At 40.4% G+C, this 18,745-nt stretch overlaps 1 protein-coding gene across 1 annotated transcript in view; it reads right to left on the reverse strand.

Annotated features, from left to right (window-relative positions):
- Positions 1-358: 358 nt before the first annotated feature.
- The window catches only part of c1ql4a (complement component 1, q subcomponent-like 4), a 31,539-nt gene continuing 13,152 nt past the window's right edge, over positions 359-18,745 (reverse strand). Inside the window, exon 3 of the mRNA XM_061903400.1 lies at positions 359-3,355. Within this exon, the coding sequence (XP_061759384.1) occupies positions 3,176-3,355 (180 nt within the window). The 3' untranslated portion in view covers positions 359-3,175. The remainder of the gene's footprint in view (positions 3,356-18,745) is intronic.

Genomic DNA, 18,745 nt, shown 5'->3' on the forward strand with positions numbered 1-18,745 from the left:
GACTTCAAACCCGTTATCAGCAATGTCCGCTCAATTCTCAGAACCAATTGAATTGAGTTTGTTTGCACAATTGCGTGTGATATTGTTTCACACGTCGGCTGCATGTTTGTGGATCCTGGATGTGTTGTAAGTTGAGATCAATATCCAGTAGTGGTATTAATGTTAGCGCCTTGGACAGTGTCTGAAGACGTATTGGAAATCCATGCCTGCGCCGGTCAGCCACTAGTATTTCGATCTCCGCTTGTAAGTCCACAGTGGCATGCCGTATATCGACCTGGGCAGTTGTGTTGGCAGGTAAACATGGACGGTGTGTGTTTATGACCCCGGAATAATGAGGCGCAACACACATGATGTAGGCATAGATCATTTATTAGCAATTGTTTACCCAACCTGTTCAACATAGCAGACAGCTGAGCCTTTTTATATCATATATATATATATATATATTTATATATATATATATATATATATATATATATACCATGATGAAAAGAACATGTCATTGTAATATACTGTACAACATTTATTATGGGTCGGTCCTTAAATCACGTATATACTTCACTCATACACACACATTTTGTAAACAATGCATTCATCGCACAACTGGAATTATAAAAGAGAAGAAAGTCGATTCTTTTTGGGTTTTTAAATGGCCCAAATGAACAAGATAAGGATTGTTTTGTAAAAAACAAAAACAAAAGCACAACAAATCGCAGCTTTAGGTACACCTGTACGGTCCAGTAAGGTCCACTGCAAGATTTTAAATTTGCACAGTGAAGGAGATGCAAATTGAATACACATGTTCCTAATATTTTAAAATTGCAAACAACCTGAAATTACATCTGTGTCTTTCACAAGTGAGCATAAATGTCATTGTCCTGCATTTTTTTTTACAGCTCTTGTATTTGATCTTATTGGGTTATGGAGGTGTACCTAATGTTGAGGTTAGGTAACTCATTTGATCAGGTGATTGATATTAAAAAGCAGAACTGTTCAAGTAAACCGAATGCAGCATTTCTCATGATTGATGCCAACACAATTATTGCATAACAAATCATTGAAGTTCATATGGATCACATTGCAATATTTTTGGAGATTTCAGAGCCACAAGGTACACACAGAGGAGGTTAAATGTCACTCATATAAATCTACTAATCGGTAGTTTCCCTTTTTATTCCTCACTTCATCCACCTAATTGTGTCTGTTAATGACCGTGTGTGTGTGCGTGTGTGTCTGGCAACGTTTACTTTATAGAGACATCGCTTTGTTTACACAGCCACCTTTAGGGGACCTCTGATGGTATAGGGACAAAATAACAGGTCCACTGAAGGGAAACTTTTTTAACTGATAGTCAGATCCATTCTGAAGATGCCTAAGTGATTTTTAAGATTTGGCCCATAAAACATGTTTACTGAAAAGTAACATCTAACTTGAACTGTTTTTTTTGTTGTTTTTTTAAAAGGTCCTCAGTAGTCGCGTACAAATTTGTGTGAATTATGCAAAATTATTTAAATTTGGTCCCCATGAACCATATTCCCGTATTTTCCGGAGTATACATCGCACCGGCCGAAAATGCATAATAAAGAAGGAAAAACATATATACGTCGCACTGGAGTAGAAGTCGCATTTTTGGGGGAAATTTATTTGATAAAATCCAACACCAAGATTAGACATTTGAAAGGCAATTTAAAATAAATAAATAATAGCGAACAACAGGCTGAATAAGTGTACGTTATATGAGGCATAAATAACCAACTGAGAAGGTGCCTGGTATGTTAACGTAACATATTATGGTAAGAGTCATTCAAATAACTATAACATATAGAACATGCTATACCTTTACCAAACAATCTGTCACTCCTAATCGATAAATCCCATGAAATCATCATCCTTGATGTCTCTTCTAACCAACTCTGCCAACTCCAAAGGTATGCGCCGCTTCCTTTTGTCGTTTTCTACTGCATATTTCACTACGTCCAGCTTGTAATCTGCAGTACCGTATTTTTCGGAGTATAAATCGCTCTGGAGTATAAGTCGCACCTGTCGAAAATGCATAATAAAGAAGGAAAAAAACATAAGTCGCACTGGAGTAGAAGTCGCATTTTTTGGGGAAATGTATTAGATAAAACCCAACACCAAGAATCGACATTTGAAAGGCAATTTAAAATAAATAAAGAATAGTGAACAACAGGCTGAATGCGTTGTATGACGCATAAATAACCAACTGAGAAGGTGCCTGTTATGTAAAGGTAACATATTATGGTAAGAGTCATTCAAATAATTATAACATATAGAACATGCTATATGTTTACCAAACAATCTGTCACTCCTAATCGATAAATCCCATGAAATCTTATACGTCTAGTCTCTTACGTGAATGAGCTAAATAATATTATTTGATATTTTACGGTAATGTGTTAATAATTTCACACATAAGTCGCTCTTGAGTATAAGTCGCACCCCAGGCCAAACTATGAAAAAAACTGTGACTTATAGTCCGAAAAATACGGTACATGATTTCCTTTTCCATGCCATTTTTTTTCTGCCCTTCTCAGTTTTTATAAATTACCGCCAACGTTGAAATTATTCATTTTAATAGCTACGGCAGTAGCATATGGCATATAGCAGTTAGCATCTCATGACCCACAATGCACTTCTGCCATGACCCTCCCTCGCCAAATTCTTATTGGTTGACGTGTGTGTGACGATTGCTGACATTTACTTTGTCTCTTCCGCAAATGAAAGAAATAATATTATTTAATATTCTACCGTAATGTGTTAACAATTTAACACATAAGTCGCTCCGGAGTATATGTCGCACCGGCCAAGCAATGAAAAAAAAACAAAACTGCAATTTATAGTCCGAAAAATACGGTTACTCTTTTTTTCCCCAGGGTCCCCAGTATGGATGATCAGCACATTACTTAATCCAGAGATTTAAAGACCTGTATGAGCTAACTGGGCAGTGGCCATTTTACCAATTTTTTTTTATGCCTCCACAACCTGTAGAAAAGGTGGTCGCCACAATTCAATAATAACCAGCATGTGTGTGTGTGTGTGTGTGTGTGTGTGTGTGTGTGTGCGTGCGTGCGTGTGCGCGTGTGTTTGCATGCATGTGTGTCGATCATGTGTTGATGTCTGCATGGACGTGTGTATTTGAGATGCTGGCTGTCTCTCAGTCTGGGTAGATGAGGAAGCCAGAGAAGGTGCTATACTTGTTTGTGTTGCCTCCGTGGACCTTGCCGCCGTCCAGCTGCACACACACCTCGTCGCCCACGTCCAAGTGCAGGATCACACTGTTTGAGGCGTAGTCATAATTCTGATCTGCGTCCTGAGCGATGGCGCTGGCTCTTACCTGTGGCGGCACAAGGAGACACACAGATTAACAATTAGTTGTAATGGAACACACTTGCAAATGTAATCATCACTTTGTTTTTAATGAAGCCTCCATTAATCCTCTGTGCCCTCGCCCAGATTTGGCCGGGTTTAATTATTAACGACTCTCGGAAATAAATGCTCATCAAGACTATGACAGTGTTTTCCTTCTGGGATCGACCGGATGGATAGCCCGGTGACCCGTGACCCCAGAGGTGGACTGAGAACACAGCCACTCTTCCTTGTATCGATCAGCTGTGGAAGGGGCTCAGGGATGGGGGTGTGATTGGGTTGTGGAGATAAGCAACAGCATCACTTTGCTCAGCGGCTATTGACCTGTTGCTTCTGATCCTCGTCCAGCTCAATATGAACGATATCGAGTGGCGATGCCAAAGCCAGACAGCTTCGCGTTTGCATGCCGTGAGCGAGATGGGGTTTATTGACCCGAAGGCAGTGGATCTTTACTTGTTAACACATTTAATTGGGTTTATTCTTTCTTGATGTTTAAGTACACATGCCTAAATTGAGGGCAGAACAGGATGTCTATATTATATGCCATCTTGTTAGCGACATAACTACTGTTGTAATAAAGCCATTAGGGAAGTTGTATTTAGGGTTGACCCGATCAACATTTTTGCACTCTGTTACCGATCCGTTTTTTTTTTTTTTTTGACCTCACATCCAATCCGAAACCATGTGTTTATCACAAATATTATTATTATGGTAACACTGTAGTATGGGAACCTATTCTAAGTAACAAACACTTAAGTGTTATTTGGACACTAGGGGAACATATTGTAAGTAACAAAGACTTAATTTACAGTTATTTGGGTAGGGTTAGGGATAGGGCCATGCACAATAAGGCAATAAGTACTTAATAATAACTACTTAAGAGCCATAATATTAATATCTTGCATGTTAATAAGCAACTAATTAATGGTGAATATGTTCCCCATACTAAAGTGTTACCATTATTATTTCTTTAACACAAATTTCAGGTTTAGGTCAGGCTGGTTACACAAACAAGTACTAATAAATGGGTTGTACTTGTATAGCGCTTTTCTACCTTCAAGGTACTCAAAGCACTTTGACACTACTTCCACATTTACCCATTCACACACACATTCACACACTGATGGAGGGAGCTGCCATGCAAGGTGCTAACCAGCACCCATCAGGAGCAAGGGTGAAGTGTCTTGCTCGGGACACAACGGACGTGACAAGGTTGGTACTAGGTGGGGATTGAACCAGCGACCCTTGGGTTGCGCACGGCCACTCTCCCCACTGCGCCACGCCATCATATATTGCAGAAGAAGGTTGCTCTCATGCAGTGACTGAAAATGTAAATACAATTGTTGTGCTACATCCATCCATTCATTTTCTACCGCTTATTCCCTTTCGGGGTCGCGGGGGGCGCTGGCGCCTATCTCAGCTACAATCGGGCGGAAGGCAGGGTACACCCTGGACAAGTCGCCACCTCATCGCAGGGCCAACACAGATAGACAGACAACGTTCAGACTCACATTCACACACTAGGGCCAATTTAGTGTTGCCAATTAACCTATCCCCAGGTGCATGTCTTTGGAAGTGGGAGGAAACCGGAGTACCCGGAGGGAACCCACGCATTCACGGGGAGAACATGCAAACTCCACACAGAAAGATCCAATGAACTAAATTTAATATTGATTATATTTAAATAAATTGTCAATAAAATTAAATTGCAAAGGAAAATACAGCTTCAGCACTTAAATCATATTTTTTCTATGAATTTAGTTCCAGACTTATGCAACACATTTTCATAACATGGTCACTACTGCCTAGTTTCTCTTGTTTTATTCTTATTTTACTGTTATATTTTTATTTTCTTATTGTTGCTTTTTATTTTTACTGTTATTTTTTATTTTATTTCCATTGATACCCCCATTATTTACTTTTAAATTCGATCTCAAATCTGTCCACTGCTGCTGGAATTTTAATTTTCCTGAGGGAACTCTCCTGAAGAAACCAATAAAGTACTATCCATCCATCCATCCATCCATCTTCTAATCTAATCTAATCTAATCCAATCTAATCTAATCTAATCTATCTGATATCGTCATTACTGCTACAAGTTGTGGAAAAGTGTATTACAACTGAGTACCACTGCAGCCCATACAGACCAAAGCTGAGAAACAGATATTTTCGGCGTCCCTCTAGGACGCTCGCAACCCAACAATGGACCTCGGCCCCATGGTTAAGAAACACTACGATACATGATCATTCAGCTCCGTGAAGCTAGCTCATCCTGACGCCCAACGCTAGCTACGCAGCCCCGTCTCTTCGTACGTATCTCCTCCGGTCTCTCCATGTGGTCTCCGGTGCAAACATGGCCATTATCAAAAGGCTCCCCCAGGCAATTTCAAAAACACATTTTGGGGAAAAAAAAAAAAAAAATCATGTTTTTACTTAACAGAACCGTAACAATGCAAAAATATCACCCATTTTAAATATAATTTTGTTCATGAACATATCTCCTTCATGACGGGTGGATGCACGTCTCTGCGAGTGTAATAGAAGCCAGTCAATTACAAGTAAAGTGTTGGCGGTCCGGGAGACAGCCTGTGTGTTTATCCCAGTGGTAGTATGCTGGTCTCTAACACAGGCGATGTCCGCCAATCATTGCATTCCACCGTCAAAATCAGGGGCCTTTCGGCTTCAGCCCAGGTAAGACCGTACAGTAAGGCGGCCTGCGTTACAACCCTGGTGTTCTGGCAATATAGGCCCCCTCCTGTAAATCATGCAACTCTTGCATTTGTGTTACAAGAAATCCGGAAATGCAATTGTGTCTCCCTGAGCGTACATAACTTTGAAGGAATCTTTCACATGAGTACATTCTCAGGCCATGTAAACATTGGGACACAGCTGAGGTAAATATCAGCTGGGCTCAGCAGCGCATCAGCCATTCGCAGATCCGTTAAAAAAGGCAAATATCGGGATTGGGACATTACTTATGTTAGTTACCATAAATTGATTAACGCGGACCCCGACTTAAACAAGTTGAAAAACTTGTTTGGGTGTTACCATTTAATGGTCAATTGTACGGAATATGTACTGAACTGTGCTGTACTAATAAAATGTTCAATCAATAAATCAAAGTTGGATATATCTTCAGGAAAAACTCTTCAACCCTGACCTGTGCTGAATAGAGATGTCCGATAATATCGGACTGCCGAAATTATAGGCTGATAAATGCTTTAAAATGTAATATCGGGAATTATTGGTATCGGTTTTAAAAAAAGTACAATTTATGACTTTTTAAAACGCTTCTGTTCGGAGTGGTACTCGGATGTAGGCAGAAGTACAGAGCGCCAATAAACCTTAAAGACACTGCCTTTGCGTGCCGGCACACACACACACAAGTGAATGCAAGACATACTTGGTCAACAACCATACAGGTCACACTGAGGGTGGCCATATATATAACTTTAACACTGTTACAAATATGCGCCACACTGTAAACCCGCACCAAACAAGAATGACAAACACATTTCGGGAGAACATCCGCCCCGTAACACAACATAAACACAACAGAACAAAAACCCAGAACCCCTTGCAGCACTAACTCTTCCGGGACGCTACAATATACACCCCCTGCTTCTCCCCAAACCCCCACACCTCAACTCCGCTCCCCCCAACCCCACCCACCTCAACCTCCTCATGCTCTCTCAGGGAGAGCATGTCCCAAATTCCAAGCTGCTGTTTTGAAGCACGTTAAAAAAACTATGCACTTTGAGACTTCAATAATGAATATGGCAGTGCCATGTTGGCATTTTTTTGCATAACTTGAGTCGATTTATTTTGGAAAACCTTGTTACATTGTTTAATGCACCAAGCGGGGTATCACAACAAAATTAGGCAAAATAATGTGTTAATTCCACGACTGTATATATCGGTATCGGTTGATATTGGAATCGGTAATTAAGAGTTGGACAGTATCGGAATATCGGCAAAAAAGCCATTATCGGACATCTCTAGTGCTGACATAAGAAAACCATGTGACTCGCGTCCCATATGCGACCAGACCACACATAATACGGTACTAAGACTATAGTGTCCATAAACAGTTAGTTTCTACAGCAGGGGTACTCAAATTGCGGCACAGGAGCCATCTGTAGCCCGTGACTAGATTGTCATTTTTATTTTCGTTGACTAAATTGTAAAATTTGTTATTGTTTTCGTCAATGTGCATTTTTTGTGATTCTTTATCATCCTATTACAGTAAGGGATGAATAGTTTGTTGACAATAACTAAGATGAACATTTTGAGTCAACAAAATTAACACTGGCACCGGCTTGTTATTTCTAGCAAGGAAGAATGCCAGGCTCCATTTGATTTGTAATGGAGTCAAACGTCACTAAAGCTTATGTTGAATTGGCGAAACAGAATCATTTCACTGTTAAGCTCTGTTTGATTGGTGAAATGCAGTCCAACGTCATGAAAGCTTACGTTGGATTGGCGAAACAGTCATGTGACAGTCTCTGCTGGGAGAGTCTTTGCTGACAAAATGAATTCATCCTTGCAAGTCTTAATATATTATAAATAATTGTGATATAAATAAATAATAACAATCGGAATGAAACTCAAACAACGGAATAAAAGTAGTGTCCTATTCACAAATGTTTAAAAAATAAAAGTATGCTACTTTAAAACTACTCTGACCAGTAGAATGTTTTCAAAAAGTTATTTAAGTAAATATAACGGAGTAAATGTAGCGTGTTGCTACCCACCCTGGTCAACGTGCATTATCACAATTCAACAATAGTATTAAAAGCGCTTATTGTCGGGCAAACTTATATTATTTATATTGTCTACATTGCGCCACCCTATTTGGCAGGACTTCACAAAAACTGCATAACTGATATCTTTGAAACTCTGAATAGGATGGAATGGTGGCTCACTTAACATTTAGTACTGCACAACTAATTGGAAGGTAAATTAAAAAATAATTGTTTAAAAACTACTCGCTCAGAGCGGGCAGTTGGCCCTTTGCAATATACAGTAACGCCGCCTACTGATGGTTTTTCATTCAAAAGAGTCAGGTTGACATGTTAAGTAGTTTTCAGCCGTGGCACAGGTCTGTGCTTTAATGAGTGACATTCTCTATTGCACTGTATTGATCCCGGAAGGGGAAATTCATCATTCAGCCTTGCTCAAGGCGCAAGGCTTGGGCTACCTCGTAACTTTCTCCTGTCCTATGCTCAAAAACAAGTCCTTACAACAACCCCTAGGTGTACACTGGTTGAAAATAAACTTGTGTTTTTGTGTTTACGCTTGCACAACCCTTTCAGCCAGCATAAATATATTTTGTATTGAAACCTGCACTCCAATACTTCTGGTGTAGCAGCTCCTGTCATTGGACATATGTCAGCCATCAGCGGCCTTGTGTCTGGCTCAGTGTCTGATACAGTGGGAGCACTCAATCTCTGTCACCATGCAGACAAGCCGTGCACATCTCCATGACAGCTGCAGAATATGATCCTCAGCTTAACTACCGCCGTGTCACACCCGTCATTTGGAGCTGTTCTCCCCAATGAGCGCGCATCAATTTGAAAACAGTCAATCAAGGACCATTGTAACAAAAAAAAAATATTATCCCCCCTCTCCTAGCACTAGTCCAATTTGTTCTCATCCAAATGCAGCATTTTCAATGTATATCATTCAATAAGTTCTGTTCCATTGCTTGGACATTCCTTTACATATAATAATATAACATGTAATATACTAAATTTAACAAATAGAATATTGGAGAGTACGTAGTAGTACTAGTGAAGCCAGCCTCTGGGCCTCACAGCTCAACAGATGCAGTTTTGCTTCTTTAATCCACTCGTACTAGACCAGTGCTCTTAAACTCAATTCACCTGGAGGCCACTGGATGCAGAGTCTGGGTGAGGCTGGGCTGGAAGAAAATATTTCTTAAACATTTTTTTGCATACTTCTCAGCATGTCTAGTTGTGTAATGATGTTTCAAGTTGTATTACTTGTGTACCGCAACTTTCTCTGTGCAAATAAACAAAGAAATATTGCATCTATCATTTTTCTGGAATTTTCTTCGCTCATTACAAACCTTTCTCTTCACTGCAGGCTTTGAAAAAGACATGTTTGGGGTTGTGGAATATATTTGTATTTAGCCGACGCACAGAGAATAATGTGTGCAATATGTGCCGTTCCGCTTTTCCTCCCTACAGCAACAGGGCGGTCGGCGGATAATAGCCGGGAAAGTACCGGGGTAGCGAGCGCAAAAAAGTGACAGCACTCGGAGTGTTATCCGGCGTCATATAGAAATATGTGTAGTGTTCATCGTGTGAGGCAATGCAAATTAAACAATAAAAAAAAAAAAAAAACGGTTTGAATTGATCCAGGTTATCGGGGACTGTTATTACTGACGGACAGGGGTCGCGGTGTGACTGCAGCCAGTCACGTAAGAAATCCCTTGTCTCCAAGGCAATGTCTCTGTCGCTTTCACTCATTTGCCGCTTTTCCACTAACGCAAGGGTAGGCAACCCAGAACGTTGAAAGAGCCATTTTGGAGCCAAATAACACAACGCTGTCAAGCGCCATTCATATAAAACTCGCGGGCCGCACCAACATTAAACTTTCATATCAATGTGGGGGCCGCAAAATAACGTCTCGTCTCATGGGCCATTTCTGAGGCCCCTGTATTACACCATGATGTACTGTAGATACTATCCTTCCATCCATTTCTACCGCTTGTCCCAGTCGAGGTCGCAAAGGGGGTGCTGGAGCCTATCTCAGCTGCGTTTGGGCAGGCAGTGTACACCCTGGACAAGTCGCCACCTCATCACAGGGCCAACACATTCACTCACTAGGGCCGATTTAGTGTTGCCAATCAACCTATCCCATCAATGATGTAATCATTTTTGGGCATACCTTGCAACATTTGCATTTCACAATATGGGAAATTTCCCAGAAAAATTGGTTTAAAAAAAAAAAAAAAAAATCTACCTACTTGTGTTATAGTGGATTTGAAACCATGACACCTTGCCCACAATACACCGCCCCTAACCATAGATCCGTCAACTCTGACAGTTGTGCATTCTGGTTGTCCATTTTAATATGAGGCTTCCTTGCGAGGAACTTGGTAATATTGCATAGATGAAAATAGAAACAATTAGGGACTCCTTCACAGCGCTTATAGTTGACTTTTTTTTTTTCAAGCTGGCTCATATAATTTCCCTCCATTTAATGTTACATAATGTATAGGGAAGTGTGAGCTGGTGCCCGCTCTTCTGGATTTCAAAATAACGCTACTATTTAGACAAAGTTGGGATTTTTGGCAGAGATGTCTTTCCAACATCGTCATGTCCAGCAAATTATCTGGCTTTGAAAATTTGAATTGCGTAACATGCAATTCGCCGCACTGCATGCGCGCCTCCGAGTGTTGCAGAGGCTTGTCGAGCAGACCCGATCGCCGCATTAGCAGCAATAATGATAGGGGTTGTTTTTTTTTTTTGCAACGACCAAAATCCGGGGGAATGACGGGGCCGGGAAAAAAGGAATTTCCCGGAACAAACGGTAAGGTTGACAGGTATGTAGCTCGGGCGTTTAGTTACCTAAATTTGAAAGAGGACGAGATGTTAATTTCGAAGCACCTGCTAATTGGATGGATGCTAGTATTTTTTATTTTTTATTTGACGAGTAATTTTACTGTATACTGCAGTGGTTATTCAACTTTTTTCACCAAGTACCACCTCAGAATTCACTTCGCTCTCCAAGTAGCACCATATTGACCAACATTAAAATACAGTAGTGTAGTAGGCCCAATTATTCATTAAAACAAGGTAGAGGTTTTATTTGATATTGTGGCCACTGTAACATTGCACACAAATTGAACAGTAACACTCTGCTTAAATATTTAAATAGGTGATTCTTTGGCATACAACGAGATGGCGCGTATTCAGTATAAAAAGTATCATTTTGACGGATTTTTGAGCACCCTTTGTAATGTTATGTATTCTCAATGAAAATTCTACGTTTTGGTGTTGCTTGCTTACCGGTGATTGCTAGTATCATTTATTGAACAGGCGTCAACTTGCAGTTCACACATTCTCTTATGTGTAATTGCCATCTACTGCTGACACTTCTCATTACACCAAATAAAATTGCTTCAATGTTGGTAAGCACAACCCAAATTAATACGTACACTTAGAGCTTCATGTTATAAGGTGCACTGTCAATTTTTTTTAGAAAATTAAAGGACTTTAAGTGCGCCCTGTAGTCCGAAAATAGGAAACTACAATAGTATATTGGCCACTAAGGGAGACCAGAACAATCAGAGCTCACTATTTAGTGTCATGGCCGCGACCCCGAGAGGGACAAGCGGTCGTAGATAGATGGATGGCCACTGATCGGCTCAGCCTCAGGTAACATTAATATATTGGACTAAAAGAGTGTTAATGTGAATAAAGGGTATTATTTGATGTCTAAAAAGGCTCTCAAAATGTTGACAAAACATGTTTACAAGGTCAAACTGCTTTTTACACTCCAGCTATTATAACATAGAATCATAATTAATGATTACTACTTGGGGAAAATTCATTCATCATGATTAGAGATGTCCGATAATACAGGACTGCCGATATTATCGGCAGATAAATGCGAAATGTGAAAAAGGAAATTATCGGTATCTGTTTCAAAATGACTTCACGGTGGAAGAGGGGTTAGTGCGTCTGCCTCACAATACAAAGGTCCTGCAGTCCTGGGTTCAAATCCAGGCTCGGGATCTTTCTGTGTGGAGTTTGCATGTCCTCCCCGTGACTGCGTGGGTTCCCTCCGGGTACTCCGGCTTCCTCCCACTTCCAAAGACATGCACCTGGGGATAGGTTGATTGGCAACACTAAATTGGCCCTAGTGTGTGAATGTGAGTGTGAATGTTGTCTGTCTATCTGTGTTGGCCCTGCGATGAGGTGGCGACTTGTCCAGGGTGTACCCCGCCTTCCGCCCGATTGTAGCGACCCTAAAAGGGAATAAGCGGTAGGAAATGGATGGATGTTTCAAAATTATCGGTATGGGTTTTAAAAAAAGTAAAATGTATGACTTCTTTAAATGCCACTGTGTACCCGGACATAGGGAGAAGTACAGAGCGCCAATAAATGTTAAAGGCACTGCCTTTGCGTGTCAGCCCAGTCACATACTATCTACAGCTTTTCACACACACAAGAGAATGCATGGCATACTTGGTCAACAGCCATACATGTCACACTGAGGGTGGCCGTATAAACAACTTCAACACTGTAACGAATATGCACCACACTGTGAACCCACACCAAACAAGAATGACAAACACATTTTCGGGAGAACATCTGCACCGTAATGCAACACAAACACAACAGAACAAATACCCAGAACCACTTGCAGCACTAACTCTTCCGGGACGCTACGATATACATCCCCGCTACTCCCAACTCCCGCCCCCTAACCCCACCCACCTCAAACTTCTCATGCTCTCTCAGGGAGAGCATGTCCAAAATTCCAAGCTGCTGTTTTGAGGCATGTTAAAAAAAACAATGCACTTTGTGACTTCAATAATAAATATGGCAGTGCCATTTTGGCATTTTTTTGCATAACTTGAGTTGATTTATTTTGGAAAACCTTGTTACATTGTTTAATGCATCCAGCGGGCCATTACAACAAAATTAGACATAATAATGTGTTAATTCCACGACTGTATATATCGGTATCGGTTGATATCAGTATCGGTAATTAAGAGTTGGACAATATTGGAATATCGAATATCGGCAAAAAAGCCATTATTGGACATCTCGAATCATGATCATGTCCAGAAGCAATTAACACCCATAAACGAGGGACGATATGTAAATATTACAATTGACTTTGCCCCTTTAAATAGGAAATTACTATTGTGGCAAGATGTAGCAATTAAATATGTTAAATACTGCTTACTTCCCTAATGATGTTCTTTTGAAGCAAAGTTGTTTTTTCCTCACTCACATTCTGTCATCTGTTTTTGCCAAATGTGGATAATCGTGCAACAAATATTTCCAGCATTTGCACCAAGCTATTCACTCGGTCATCTGTAAAGGTTAGAGTGATGTTGTGCTTGACATGTTAAGTGACAGCCGATATCACATTTGCATCTTTGGCCGCTTCTCACAGTGACACTGTTTTTCTGACTCCCTATCGACACCGCGCATATGTCATCCTGCTCATTATTTTTGGCCAATTGGCAGACGAAACGACCCAGATCCAGACCACGGCAGATTCTAGTCACCCTAATGCGCGTCCAGTCCGACAGGAAAATACCCTTCAGTGCTTAGTGTTGAAATATTTTTGCCAATATGCAACAAATGAATTGATGGTCCGGCTCACGGTGTCGCAGCACAAGTCGTCGATTAATACACCAGACAGGGAGGCATGAGAGCCAGGTGGGATTAGGACAGGAAGCCAACAGAGAACTTTGATATGGATGAAGGACACACGCTGATCCCTGAGATACAGTAGAGGTTGGGGTGCAAGCCATGAGGCACATACCCTTGGGCTTGCCTATGGCAGTCTACATCTTCGCCTAGCCCAAATGTGTCAAACTTAAGGCCTGGAAGCCAGATATGTCCCGCCATGTCACTCAATGTGGTGTGCCACATCATTTAAGGTGATCCGTCACCTCATTATTGTGACCCACCCTGTCATTTAAAGGCCTACTGAAACCCACTACTACCGACCACGCAGTCTGATAGTTTATATATCAATGATGAAATATTAACATTGCAATACGGCCTTTTTAGTTTACTAAATTGCAATTTTAAATTTCCCGTGGACTTTCTTGTTGAAAACGTCACTGAATGATGACGCGTGCGCGTGACGTCACGGACTTTAAGGACATATTAGTGCAGCACCATTTGCGGCTAAAAGTCGTCTCTTTTCATCGCGCAATTAGACAGTATTCTGGACATCTGTGTTGCTAAATCTTTTGCAATTTGTTCATTTAATAATGGAGAAGTCAAAGTAGAAAGATGGAGGTGGGAAGCTTCAGCCTTTAGCCACACAAACACACGGTGATTCCTTGTTAAAATTCCTGGAGGTGAAGCTTTACTATGGATCAGAGCGGTCAAGCGAACATGGTTCAGGACCACTTGTCGACCGGCAGGTTTCGGTGAGAAAATCCTGGTAAAAAGTCGCCTCTTACCGGAGATCAGCTGAGCTTGCGCCGTCCATGCAGCTGCCGTCGACTTCCCTCAGAGACTGGCGTCAAGACACCCGTGGACACACCCCTCCGACTATCAGGTACTATTTAATCTCACTAAAACACTAGCAACACAATGGAAAGATAAGGGATTTCCCAGAATTATCCTAGTAAATGTGTCTTAAAAACATCTGAATCCGTCCCAATGCAATCACCTTTTTTTTTTTTTTATCTTTTTTTTTTTCAAGTCCTTCGCTATCAATATCATCATCCACAAATCTTTCATTCTTGCTCAAATTAATGGGGAAATTGTTGTTTTCTTTGTTGCGAATAGCTCTTGCTGCTGGAGGCTCCCATGTGAGGACGTGAGGAGCCCTCACCCTTGTGATGTCATCATCTGCGACTTCCAGTAAAGACAAGGCTTTTTTTTATCAGCACCAAAAGTTGCGAACTTTATCGTCGATGTTCTCTACTAAATCTTTTCAGCAAAAATATTGCAATATTGCAAAATGATCAAGTATGACACATAGAATGGACCTGCTATCCCCGTCTAAATAAGAAAATCTAATTTCAGTAGGCCTTTAATGTGGTGTGTCACATCATTTATCGTAGTTAATCACCTAATCATTGTGGCTCGCCATGTCCTTCAATATGGTCTGCCAATTAATTTATTGTAGTCCATCACGTAAATATTGTGGCCCGCCATGTCCCTCAATATGGTCCGCCACATCAGTTAACGTGGCCCTCCGAGAGCAGCCAAAATTTTGATGTGGCCCGTAATGAGAACAAGTTTGACACTCCTGGCCTAGCCTATTCATTATATGGCCTTCTATAGACACACCTAGGAGCAGTTGAGTCCAGGGTTGTAGTTGCTTTGTCTTTTTTCACACAAGCAGCGTCTAAGATAGTCAAAAAGAGAAAAAATATGTTGAGGAGAGGGGCGGGGGTGTCCAGTGTACCTAACTGATCAAGCAAGGCTATTTTGTGAGACCAGAGAGATGCGGCACTATGAAGTGTTGTTTTCATCTGTGGCGCTCTGCTCCACGGGTAATAAAAGTGACAGGATTCATTCACTGTGATATACTGACCTCTTAGAGCGGAGACAATAGAAACGTAGCTGTTAAACTTACCTAGGGGACCACAGCACATAGGAAGATGGTTAGGGAAAGGACTGGAGTGTGTGTCTGTGTCTCCAATTTACTATGTGTGTGTTTTTGTGTAGGGCTAGTACCTCGCAGGGGGTGGAAATAGAATATTTATTGAGTAGATCGTCCTTCTCCGTTGGGAGCACATGGATTAGGACAAGTGTTCATAGCTTTGAACCGTATCCCAGATTGCTTTTACCTGCCACTCAGTGTTAGGGTTTATAATGGATGGCGGGAAGGTCTTCTAGGTCAAACTAATAAACACATCTACAGTAAATATTACACTTGTCAATTTACACAGTTTGTTTGCGACAAGCTTTACTTTTTTCCTCTCAAATGACGAGATCTGCTTGAAGGCTAATTAGATTTCACTTGTAGCATATCAAGATCTCAACTTTGGGAAAGTTCATACCTGCACCAGCAAATGATGACATTTTAACACTAAGGTGGGAAATAACCTGACCTTTAACTGGGCTATTAAAAGAGCCCATTACAAGTGAAAAAATAGGCAAAGAAAAGTCTAGAGAGCTTATTGCATTAAGAACATTGTCCCCTTGATCAAATTTCAGGAAAATTCAGTCAATTGATATATAAAATTTATTTTCAACTGCTTATACGGTTCATTGTTGCAGCCAAGGTGGATCGTATCTCCCCTGACTCTTGGTAAACATCTTAAATTGATCACCAGTCAATCATAGGGTAGATTTTTATTATTCTATATTCACTTGAAATGGCAGAAATTAAGTACCCAGTGTAGGGCCGCCGCTCTCTACACGCAGACCACACGCTGCGCATAGGTTTCCGTGATCCGTGGGGGGCACCGTTTTTGCGTGAAGAAGCTTAAGTAAAATGTACATTATTAATGACAGGGCTTTTCAAATGACATTATACAACTCATGATTTCCTAGCCTATTCCTGCTCTGTCACTCATAGGAATATAATGGCAAATTACCCCTAAAATGTTAACTGTGATACGCTGCGTTAGTGCTGGTCCTGTAAAGTAATTATACCGGGTCGGAGTTGACTCAGGTATGATTGCAAATGTATTTGTCATTTACTAGTTTTAGTTGAAAACATGCATCAAATTTAATTCAAGGTGATTACTAAGTATAAGAATAACTTTAAATACATATACAATTGTAAAAAAAAAAGTCATGTATTGGGGCTGGCGGGCTTTCAATTAGAAATTTCTGTTTAGGGCCCCACTTTAGTCAGGGGCGGTCCTTACTCAGTGAAATACTACTGCCCAGAAATAGCACCTTAGCGTATCTTCCGATAGCTGACATGATGTTGTTCCTGCAACAAGTTTAGCCTTAATCAATCCATAATAGACGTGACTATTCTATGATCAGTTCCACTCTATTGAAAAATGTATTATTAGACTACCATATTTTTCGGAGTGTAAGTCGCTCCGGAGTATAAGCCGCACCTGCCGAAAATGCATAATAAAGAAGGAACAAGCATATATAAGTTGCACTGGAGTATAAGTCGCATTTTTGGGGGAAATTAATTTTATAAAACCTAACAACAAGAATAGACATTTGAAAGGCAATTTAAAATAAATAAAGAATAGTGAACAACAGGCTGAATGCGTTGTATGACGCATAAATAACCAACTGAGAAGGTGCCTGTTATGTAAACGTAACGTATTATGGTAAGAGTCATTCAAATAGCTATAAGATACAGAACATGATATACGTTTACCAAACAATCTGTCACTCCTAATCGCTAAATCCCATTAAATCTTATACGTCTAGTTTCTTACGTGAATGAGCTAAATAATAATATTTGATATTTTACGGTAATGTGTTAATAAATTCACACATAAGTCGCTCCTGAGTATAAGTCGCACTCCTGGCCAAACTATGAAAAAAACTGCGACTTATAGTCCATAAAACACGGTAAGTGATTTCTTCCTGACCATAATATAAGTATGGATAAAATGGGATACACGGTGAGCTAGAATACCACTGGCCTGTATTAAAAGGCACCTAGGCTAAGTTCACAATAGCAGTGTATGATACCTGATTTGGAAATGTTGTTAAATCTGATCTTTTTATGTAGTCGTTTAAATTACTCAAAAAAGTAGGTGACTATTAAAAAGGTCTAATGTGAATGGAATGATGTCACACCTTGTGTGTATACATACATAAGTAAACATGTCTCAAATGTCATTCGAGTTGGTGTCAGTCTTGTAACAATTTCGAAGAGTTTGTCCAACCGGACTCAACATTTATTTTATCATGTAGAAGATGGACTTTAGCTCTGGTAGATTGTGGCGCCGCCCGGTATTTAGTCATTTGGGTGTCCAAGGCAAACCTTGGGGTACTCCACATACCAAAAACGACATGGTAATTTATCATCTGTTGTTAGAAACTACCATGTGAGCTGAATATTAAATCTTGGAAAACTATGTAGGTAATATGAATTAAGTATTATATTAATAATGTGATAATGAAGTACTGTACTTCTGATCTGATTCTGTGATGAGTATCACTAATCCCAGTGATTTTACTGTAATTTGAAAGAAACAATCAACATTTAGTGTAATCAATTTTTCAGAGACCATATATTGTTAGCATAATTGGACCGGCTTTGACCCGTAGTGCTATTATTGTAGAGGCCGGAAGTGTGTGATTGGTGGGGAAAAGACAGCTAATGACGGTTGGACCTACAGACGTGAGTGTTGACGTTATAAAAGTACGTCTCTAGTTTCCACCTGCCAAGCTTCCATATCATCTCACCAGGCCTTCGGTTATAGTAATTTACCATTTCAGCGCTTTAGTTCTCACCTATTTATGATGAACAGTATAAAAACTCCCCACTTCACCTCTGCATCATGACAGACAACAAAGCTGTGCTGCTGCTGATTGGTGCTGTTGTAGAGCACCTACATTCAGTGTCAATGAGAAAAAGGTTGACACCTATATTAATAATAACAAAAACTGTTAGTGTTCTTCTCAACTTCTCCTATACGCTTCATTTGGGCAAACCTCTCCAAACCAAAATAAATGTTTTGGAACGTCTT

Source organism: Nerophis ophidion, linkage group LG06 (assembly GCF_033978795.1).
Source record: "Nerophis ophidion isolate RoL-2023_Sa linkage group LG06, RoL_Noph_v1.0, whole genome shotgun sequence".
Taxonomy (NCBI): domain Eukaryota; kingdom Metazoa; phylum Chordata; class Actinopteri; order Syngnathiformes; family Syngnathidae; genus Nerophis; species Nerophis ophidion.